This window comes from Seriola lalandi, unplaced genomic scaffold (assembly GCF_002814215.2).
Source record: "Seriola lalandi dorsalis isolate HSWRI2012SDOR001 ecotype SW California unplaced genomic scaffold, Sedor1 jcf7180002054272, whole genome shotgun sequence".
Taxonomy (NCBI): domain Eukaryota; kingdom Metazoa; phylum Chordata; class Actinopteri; order Carangiformes; family Carangidae; genus Seriola; species Seriola lalandi.
In genome coordinates, this window is record NW_019524825.1 from 293,780 (window position 1) to 303,715 (window position 9,936).

The 9,936-nt window shown below is 41.1% G+C and overlaps 3 protein-coding genes across 6 annotated transcripts in view; 2 read left to right on the forward strand and 1 right to left on the reverse strand.

Moving 5' to 3' along the window:
* The window catches only part of mgat4a (alpha-1,3-mannosyl-glycoprotein 4-beta-N-acetylglucosaminyltransferase A), a 30,255-nt gene extending 25,758 nt beyond the window's left edge, over positions 1-4,497 (forward strand). The window contains exons 13-16 of the mRNA XM_023405323.2: positions 839-917; positions 1,227-1,287; positions 1,723-1,835; positions 1,951-4,497. Coding sequence (XP_023261091.1) covers positions 839-917; positions 1,227-1,287; positions 1,723-1,835; positions 1,951-1,977 — 280 coding nt within the window. The 3' untranslated portion in view covers positions 1,978-4,497. The remainder of the gene's footprint in view (positions 1-838; positions 918-1,226; positions 1,288-1,722; positions 1,836-1,950) is intronic.
* Positions 4,498-4,771: 274 nt separating this feature from the next.
* coa5 (cytochrome C oxidase assembly factor 5) lies at positions 4,772-6,657 on the forward strand. The gene is made up of 3 exons (XM_023405329.2): positions 4,772-5,006; positions 5,875-5,958; positions 6,262-6,657. The coding sequence occupies exons 1-3, from the start codon at positions 4,905-4,907 to the stop codon at positions 6,301-6,303; spliced, it is 228 nt and encodes a 75-aa protein (XP_023261097.1). The 5' UTR covers positions 4,772-4,904; the 3' UTR covers positions 6,304-6,657.
* On the reverse strand, positions 6,646-9,866 carry LOC111654350 (inosine-uridine preferring nucleoside hydrolase). 4 transcript variants are annotated; one of them, XM_023405325.2, is made up of 7 exons: positions 9,734-9,866; positions 8,930-9,021; positions 8,527-8,714; positions 7,778-7,957; positions 7,593-7,704; positions 7,228-7,364; positions 6,646-7,084 (listed from the first exon to the last, which is right to left on the reverse strand). In XM_023405325.2, exons 1-7 carry the CDS (start codon positions 9,793-9,795, stop codon positions 6,737-6,739), a joined length of 1,119 nt encoding a protein of 372 aa, XP_023261093.1. In that variant the 5' UTR covers positions 9,796-9,866; the 3' UTR covers positions 6,646-6,736. The 4 variants fall into 4 exon arrangements, with proteins under 4 accessions (XP_023261093.1, XP_023261092.2, XP_023261096.1 ...); XM_023405324.2 differs by having other exon boundaries at positions 9,729-9,838; XM_023405328.2 differs by lacking the exon at positions 9,734-9,866 and adding an exon at positions 9,458-9,710.
* Positions 9,867-9,936: the final 70 nt, after the last annotated feature.

Sequence of the window (9,936 nt, forward strand, 5' to 3'; positions counted from 1 at the left end):
ATTATGTTAGTGCAGCAAGACAAGTGTGAGAGACTGTCAGTCTCTCAGCAAGTAAGTGGCAGCGAATGGGAAAGAGGCCATCTAGTGTTCCACTGTCTGATTCTGAAGTGTTTTGTGTCTGCTTTTGAGTGACACCATTTACACTGGCTCAGACTGTATTGCTATGCTGATTAGACAACATCTCATCATCAGCAGTTGGTCGAGAGATACAGCATTTTTTTTTAAATTTTTTTTTTTTATGAGCTGTCACTGCCTCCGTGTCTGGCATGCATTCTCGCTCTGTCTCCTACTCTCTGACTTTTAAACATTTAATACACGTAAATACAGTGCACCCACAAACTGCAATGAAAACAGATAATGTAAGGGAAGAATAACCATTTATTTCCTCTTTGAATCTTCCCAACTGTCAACCCCACATCCATAGCTACAAGTGAAGCTCATATTTCACTCTGTGCTCATGCTTTCTGAATTCAAAGCATCCTGTTGTAGCTGCTCTGAAATCTACTGAGATTTCTCAGCTTTTTCTGGCTAGAAAGGCAGAAATACTAGAATTTTTAATGTTTAAAACCTGTAGCTATGACCTGAATATGAGATCTAAGAAGCACAAGCTTTGAAATTTTGATCAACTATATCCTACTTTCAGTTAAGTTCTGAAGACGCAGCGTGTGTATATACTTTTACATACCCAATATTTTCATTTCATGGACATAACTTACCTGATGTCCACAAGTGAATCGATGGGCTGCGTGTTTCTGTGTGGCAGCAGCCACCATTTGGGTGCAAGAATTCTTTACCCATTAGTGTGAATATTAAAATGAATGCTTGATTTGTTTGGCAGGTTCCTGTTTCGCAGTGGTAACCAGGAGCACCCAGGGGACAAAATCGAGAACACCACAGTGGAAATACTGCCAGTTTCGGTAGGGAAACACACATGCACACGCGCATGTCACCCTTCTGTGGTGTGATGTACAAGTGGTTCTGATTAGATTACATTGAGTGGTTGCTCTCAGGGACGTAGCGCATTGATTATTGACAGGAATGTGAGCGTGACAGAATCGTTTGCTCTGCTAGAGGCGATAAATTCTGACATTGTGATCCACACCTCCAGTGTAGGCACAGAAGCTAGAATCAGTTCAAGTGCTGCTCAAATGAAAAATCATTAAAGGTTTTAATTTGTGTCTTACATTTTATTCTACTGTCCATTTTTCACTATGTTAATGTGTTAGGAACCTGGACTGCAGACCAAAGAGAAGTACAAACGAACAGAGGACCGCTTTTACAGAATCGGTAAGTGGATTTGACAGTCTCCTAACGCTGTGTGTGTTTGTGCATACAAACACTCTGAGACATCGTGATCAGATTACACTCTCATGGTGCCGAGAGTTAGTCAGTGGACAAAAATTGTGTGAAGTGTTGTCAGTCACAGCCTTGTCCTCCTTCCAGTTTTTATCTTCTGTTATCTTCTTTCATATTCTTTTGTTTTTTCTGACATATTTTATATATATATTATTTTATATATATATATATATATATATATTTTTTTTTTTTTAATTTATTTATTTTTTTTATAGTGAAATATATTGGTTAAATAAATTCCAGTAAATCAGTTATCATATTTATTTTTTTCTCACTTGAGCACCTAGTTCACTGGTGAAGTATTGGCCATGTAGTTTCTCTATATATGATTTTAGTACTTCGTGTGTGTGTGTGTGTGTGTGACAGGTCAGTTTCAGAAGGGTGTGGCAGAAGGGGCTGTAGATCCTTCCTTCAATCCAATCGTGGCACTTCGGCTTTCGGTTCTCAAAGACTCCGCTGTGTGGGCCATCCTCAGTGAAGTAAGCCAATCACACTCTTGTCCAAATACATAAGAGAATACCACTTGCTCCAGATGCATACTGCCTTCTTGTTTTAATCCACTAACACGTGTGGCGCTCTGCTCTCCTCCTGCAGATACATATAAAGAGGATAGCTGGCTGACTCTTCTGAAGGGGGCATATGAATCATGGCCCCTGGGGGACCAAAATCTCCTAGACTGCTTACGCAGGGCCTCTGGCACCTAGCAACCAGCAGTGAAATCATTAGAGCCCACTAGAGTTGCTTGTCTGAGCTTGTCTGAGGAAAGCCACCTCTCTGTCCCCCACTCGTCCTAATGTACCTTGTTATTTTGCTTCTCATCGATCGATTTCTCCCTTTCTTTCTGCATCTCTCCCTCACTCTTGTGCTCTTAATTCATATGTGAGAATGTGAATACTACTGTCTAAAGAACAACAGTGGAGTGTGTGAAGACATCTGTCCCCAGCTCTGGCTCTGAAAGTGACTGTTGCTCAGCAGCTTTGAACACAATCAGAAAACGTCTGGACGAATGAGGAGAAATCACCACATCTGGGGAGAACCAGTCACCTGGCCACTGGTGTAGATGCTGCCAAATCCTCCTGTTACTTAATGCTGCCACCTTTGGGCAAGCTGGGGCATTGCACTGTCACTAGCGCCTCAGCAAAGCCCATGATGATCAAGAATGTTGTCATCACTAATGGCCAGTTGCTCTCTGTTCTCGGCAGAGATGACGGAGCTCTAGATCAACACCAGCCCAAACAAAAATGTTTTCCTCACTCCTAGAGTATTCTAAGTCACACTCAAATACTCCACTTGTCCTGAGACACAAACTCAGGATGAGCTTTTCCAAACTGTTCCTTAATCCTGCCTGCAGCCAGTCGGTGACAACTTTGACCATAGGCCAGATTCTGTGGTAATTACTTCAGTCCATCAAGAAAATAAGTACCATCACACCATATCTATCTCACTTCCTGTCTGACAGGCTGTGTATGACCTCAGTGTCCATTTATAGTATACCAATCAGACATTGCCTTGGCGTCATTTTCCCGAAGGAATATATTGTTATATTGATATATTATTACAGCTTTGACGATCTATGAAGGTGACTTAATTTATTTGAAATAAATCTTTAATTTGTACAAGAGGTAAAATATATTTTTATTCTATTAAGAGATGTTTATGGTAGTTCAGAACCTGTTTTATTTGTGTACTGTTGTGTTTTTTGGGGGTTTTTTTCTCAAAATTGCTATTGTACATTTTATTTTCATAACGGCTTCTTGTGAAATTGCTTTGTCTGCAAGTAGCAAGTAGCTCAGTTCAGTTTCTTTTCACTTGAAGTGAAATGTTAAGAGTAAAGTGACTCATTTTCACTGTTTAAAAACTAACTGGTAGGAGCGTTGTGAATAGATTCTTTTGAAGTAGTTGTGGGTCAAAATTAGAAAAATGTGCCTTATATCCAGGTCCCTTGAAATTGTCTCAGCAGCATTATTCCAATCTGTTCCCTTACTTTTGCCTACACTTGGACTGCTGGAGATACTGATATTTTAAAAATAACACATACAGTCCAGTTGGCGATTGGGATGTCAAAAGCACTCTCTGTGTTATGCTGAGTGAAAATGGTACTGGAGGGTTTTTTGTACTAGATTACCATCTGCATGATTTGCACTGCTTTTTCACTTTTATGTTATCATCACACCCCTCACCACTGTACTTAAATTTTCCATCTTTGCACAGTAGATGCTCATTTCACTGACTCCTCCAAATCCACTTTACAGTTTATTTTGTCCAATTGTGTATCTTAGTTTTTAATTGGACAGAATACTATGACTACTGATCATTGCAGAGTGCGCCTTTTGTGGTATGAATTGGCTGAGGTTGTGCAGTACTTTCACTGATTGTAAATCTATAAAAACGGCATCAAGTATTTCTTTCTCTCTCACTAACTCTATCTTTTGCCTCAATTAATTGTTTATTGAAATTTGTTTGAAATGTTTTGTTTTTGTGTGGCTAATGTTCTGAGTGGAAGCTATTTTTAAGTGAAAGTTCACTCATCTTACATGTCAGCGGTTTATTCAAGGGGGTAGTGAAGTGCCTTTTGATGGAATTGATATGGAAGTGTAACAACTTTTACTAATCGTGCTTGTTCAAATGCATGATTATTATTTGTAATTTATAAACAATGTTTGTTGGTTTTTTGGTTTTTTTTTTTTTCAATCTGAGTAGGCTCTTCCACCCCCTGATCAAACCATCTACACCAGAGCTGTACTTTTAAAAACAGAAGCAATTCAACCTCTGCCTCTTGATCAGATTCTGGTAATAGGTAGAAGATGGAAGCAAGCCATTTAAAGGGTGGGACATGTTATTTTGAAAGAGTAAAGACACTTTCAGTACTGTTAACAGGACCGGCTTCTGCCCCTTACCTGGCAACCACATACAAACTGAAACTGAATGCATGAAAACAGCATGAACGGTCATGTGACCCCCTACTGTATTTGTGGAGAGTGGACAGGAGACAAAAAAAAAAGGAGCTCTTCCCATGCTTGACAACCCTTAACACCCATCAGTTCATGTGCCTTCATCATATACATGTGAATGCCTACGTCTGATGATTATGACATCATTTTTCATGGACATCTTTGAAATAAATGATAAAAGTTGTTAGAAGTCATGGCCATTCTTTTTTGTGTTGTGATTTAGTTCTTGCATTACTCATGCCATTGCATCACCAGGTTTGAAGTAACCCGCAAAATCCATTCTGTCTTTGTCCTGAATTCATCTGTAAACATGACCACAAAATTCACCTGACATAGTGTAATTACTTTTTCCACGAATGGTTGGTGATTTTCTTTATATTTTCAGATGACCTAACAGAGAATACATGAAAAACTACAAGCCCTCCCAGCATGCACTTCTATACGCCGTGTATTTCCGTTTGCCCATCATGCAATTTCCCGAAACATGGCGGCTGAGTCTACACAACAAGACTTATGTCATTGTGGGTAACTGGCCGGTTCTTTGCACTTGTGAGTATATAATTAAGGCATCAGTGGTGTTAGAGTGGAGTCTGCACAATGCCGAAATATTACGAGGATAAAGAGCCGGATAACAGAGCCTGCGCCGGTATCAGAGAGGACTTTAAGGCATGTCTCCTTCAGCACGAATGCGTTGTAAAGGTAAGTACAGTAAATGTCCTCTGGTCCTACTGAAATACAGGAGTGACGTCGGGCTGCTGTTCTGCAGTTTCAATGGTTTTCCCGCATGAGCTTAGAGCTAAGTTACCTCAGTCAAACCGCAAGTTGAATATTGAACATTTGCTGCTGTTGTGTCGAAGGCTGTTTACTATTACACACCTCGACAGACCGGTCACCTCTGCAACAACTAACCACAGTCTGAGCCAGGGCCTCAGCCACGGATGGTGAAAGCCCTGAAGGTAAAAAGACAAGAGCTAGACAAAGTGGTGAGATAACAATTTAAGGTAGCCCTGCATCTTGCCTGCTCCTTCTCCGTCCTGCCAAACCCCAGTCTTAAAACTGCAGCTTATCTACAGCTACCACTACATTACTGCTCTGATAGTAGAGTACATGATGGAGGGCGGTGAAGACTTTAAAAGTGCTGTCCCCTGGTGGATCGATTGTAAGTGAATTGCTAAATTTCCCGCTAGATGCTCATTTGATATATGATGGACGATACATTGGATCTGCATTTTTGTCCAGTTTATGGACAAAAATCTTGTGACCGACCAAACACTAAACACTGTATTCATCTCTGTATATTTTACTTTCAATTGACGTTTCATATTTTTTACATTAATAAACTTACTCTTTCTTCTAGAAAAAGGATGAAGTGATGAATTATAAATGCCAATCACGTGTCATATTAAAACCACAGGCTTCTTCCATCTGAAGAAAAGTGTTGTGTGTTTAATGTGGAGATGAGTGGGTCCTGTACAGTTCCAGATTCAGTTAGGACTGGAAACCATAGATGAAGGCTCCTGTTGGGGAAAGATTTATTAACTATTAAACTGATCTCTTAATTTGTCAGGAGGGGAAGCTGCCCAGTGAGTGTTTGAAGGAAGGCCACTGCAAAGCCCTGCAGACATCATTCTTTGAGTGCAAGAGGTCATTGGTAAGTCTGCGATAATTACACTGCACTTGCTAAGGGATTGTTGCAACTAAACTAAAACCTGGGAAATTAGGATGGAGACAAACAAGTGGAGGGGTAAAGAGAACAGGGATTGTTTTCATTTCCTCTTTCCTGATATTTCTGCAAGCTGTGTTTTCCCAAAGTGAAGCAAATGTTATGTTATTGAAAACAAACTAACTGTTTAGTGTGTTTCACTTCTGTCAAATTCTGTCCCATAGAGATAATATACGACTAATGTTTTAAGCTGTGCTGCAAAGACCTATAAAGCCTGTCCTCTATTTACAGCTGGACACAAGGTCAAGATTCAGAGGAAGGAAAGGATATTGAGGAACCAACTGAATGCTGATGCTGCAGTATGGCTGAACTGTAAATACTTCAAAAGGCACTGTTCATGGGTTGGGTGTGTGTGCAGCTCAAAAAAACTAATCTGAAAGACATAATTATAATTTCAAAGAAAGTGGGTAGCAAATGACAACTAAACATGAAAGAACAGTGCACCATGACATTGGAAAGGATTACCAACTCGTCAGTAAAATGCAGTGCTGGGGAACAAAAAGACTGGAGCTTCAAGCATCTTGATTCCTTCTAAGGAAAATGTAATGTATTATTTTGGATGAATGAGTGTGTGTTTTATGATATGGAAAATGGTTAAGTAAATAAAACAGAGACTTTCTATTAAAATTTTAATTTCATGTATTAAAAAGCAACTTCTATAAAATTAAGTTCTACATATACAGTAAGTGAAAATCGGTCCTTGCTTTCATTTCAAAGCAGCCATCATCATCTGCTTGAACATCTCCATATCCACCTTCTTAACGATGAAAGCCTTGTGAGTCTTCTTCAGTAAGTCTACAGTATCTACTACCATCATGCCTCTGGTGTGTGTGCCCGTCAGCTCTACGCTGACTGGATACTGGTCGCTTTCTACGATGAATGAGTCGTCTACGGCGGCTGCCATGGCGTACGAGTCACAGGAAACAAAACCTGTGCCAGCAACAAACTCTTTCTGGAGGCGCTCGCTTTGTGACGCCTCGATGCTGTGACGGAAGATCCGTGCCATGAAGCGAGCTTTATCTGTGTCTTGTGCCAACCAGGCGTCACAAAACTCCTGTCAATACCAGAAGAAACGTCAACACAGAGAGGCTGCATCATCACTCTGTTGTCCTTGCTGATGTATGACATTATTAGTGAGGTTATAGGTATTAAAAATCTATTGTGTATATGTTGGGATGTGTAAAAGAGAAAGCTTACCCAGGACAGCTTGCTGTAGCAGGTAAACTCCCAGCAAATCAAGTAGATGGGACACTGGTAGTCATTCAGTACAATGTAAGCAGCTTCAGCATCAGCAGCAAAATTGAATTCACCACACACTGTGGTGTTTCCTCGAGCTGAAGAAACAAACCACTGATTACACATTGAACTCCGGCGTTCCAGCGGGAACACAGAGTAATGAGAACTTTGGAGAAATTTCATTACAATTGCAAACCCCGTTGTTGATTAATTTTTACCTGATTGTCTATATAATGCTAGATAGTAGTTAAAAATGTGATATTGACATATTTATATTGTTTTGTTTCATCCAGTTAATTGCGTTTATGATTATGAATCTTACTGACATTCAGTGTTGCCTCCCATGATGTAGAGCCCTCGCAGTTTGCTTGGTAGAGATGGATCAATCATCACAGCTAGAGCCAGGTTGGTGAGGGGTGCCGTGGCAACCAGAGATATCTGTGGGAAATAAACACAGACTTGAGACATGCAAGAGGCAGATATAAACAAATGGAGCTGTCACAACTCTCACCTCTCCGGGGTTTTCATTGACAATCCTGATCATAGCAGACACAGCGTCCTCCTTCTGAATCAGGTCCAGAGCAGGAGCGTTGGGGTCAGGAGCGTCTCCCAGCCCGTCCTGCCCATGAAAGTGTCCCGCATCAATCCTTTTCCCAAGGATAGGCTTAGCAGCACCTTTAAACACTGGAATCTGGCAAGTGGAAGAACCACACACAAGATGAAAAAATTCAGTATCCCCCACAATTGGAATAAACTACATAATATAGTCCTTTGCTAAAGTCCTTTTTGGGGACATGTTATGCTTTAAACAGAGAGGTAACAGTCGAGCGATGACAGAAAATGAGAGGAGAGAGATGCATAACGACATGAAATAAAGAGTCTTCAGCTAAACTGAGAATGCTGCAGTTGTGTTTGGCGCCTTAAACCGCGAGACCATCTGAAGTACTCATTTTACCAAGTATTATATTTATAATTTTTAGCCACTAGTATGATGAGATCAGTCTGCCTTGTTGATTAGTGGCTCAGGACATACTGGTTGTCCAATTTGTTTGGTTCCTGCCTCAAGTCATGTGGCTTGGGGAACAACAAGTCATTGCTGGGCAATGTTATAAACAGAGCCAATGTCACAAGGTACCAGTAAATTTCAATTTACGTCAGCTACTCAGACAGCACTCTAGACTTAGAGCGAACACACTAATGTTGGTCTAAAACACAGTATTTACCAGTAAATCATGTCAGTATCATCACACACACACTCACCTCGAGTTTATTACAGGCTTGCAGAACGCGCAGTGTGTTCTTACACACATTCTCCACTGTGGTGTTTCCATGCACACAAGTGATACCCAGGAGCTCCACGTTTGGGGCGGCCAGCGCCAACATGATGGCCTGAGCATCGTCCACCCCGCAGTCTACATCTGCCAGCAGCTTTTTACTCATCATGGACCCTGTGGGGAACAGACTTTAGTCCAATGAGCACAAAACACTAACATTTCATCTAACACTTTGGTTCATGCTTAACCCTGTTAGTAAATGAATAGACACAATATATTTATATTTTCCCTATAGATAGTTAACTAACCAGTTACACTGAACTTTGTTGGCAGTTTAACTCATTGACCTTATATACCACACAGAAGCACATATTTCACAGAACACTTACCAGTAACTGAGTGTGACACGGATGAACTGTAGTTGCGGGCTGATGCTTTTCCTCTGACAGACTTGGACCAACGATGGTCATCTGAGAGCAACCTTTAACAGAGGAGAAGGGAATCACAAACTGATCGTGGAGTGGACTGAATGAGAGGAGTTACATAATAGCAAGTTAATCAATCTGATTTAGTGTCCTCCTCCTCGCTTACCATTTGTGGATTAGACACACAACCTTACATAGTGCCTTTTACTAAAGAGTATGTGTGTCTATCAGAGATCCATAAGTCAAAGCACCGAATTTGAGTAAAGAAGTATTATCTGTAAAATGCACTTTTAAGTAAGCGTTACGCAAATTGGCGCATGCGCAAACCTACAAACCTAACCATGGATCATAACCTGATCATTACCCTAAATTATAGCTGCATTTTCACACATGCGTACGGATCAAGCAGCAAAACAATTTCAAAATAAAACACGAAATAATAACACAGAGTCCAGACAGGGCGTGACACAAGAGGCAGACCACGAGCATTACCTTCCCACACACGAAAAGGAAACGAAAATCACCACATTTTAGGGAACATATTGTTCCTGCCCATTTCTCGTGGTGTGGGTGGGTTTCATGTTCACACAGTCGTGACACGTTTCCGTCACTTGTACATTGAAGAGCACGGAAATGCTTTTCACACGTCCTGAGAGCCACAGAGTGCTCAACAGAAATACACACGACGAACACGAGAGCTCAAAAAGAAAAACGTGAATATGTAGCAGCTCTCTTCAGTTTTGAATCTGCAGGCTCGCCTCACCTCACCTCCCCACAGAGCTGCTGATAGTGTAAGATGTTGCTGCTACTCGTCGCACAATCACCGCCATGTACACGAGCGCAGACGCGGGCGGAGGATGATGAGTGAAGAGCTCCCACTCCGCCCGTGATTATTTTGCTGACTACAAACTGCATCGAGAACCAAGATAAGCAGCGTAGCACCTGTTCGCTCTGTAGGGTGTCATGTGGAC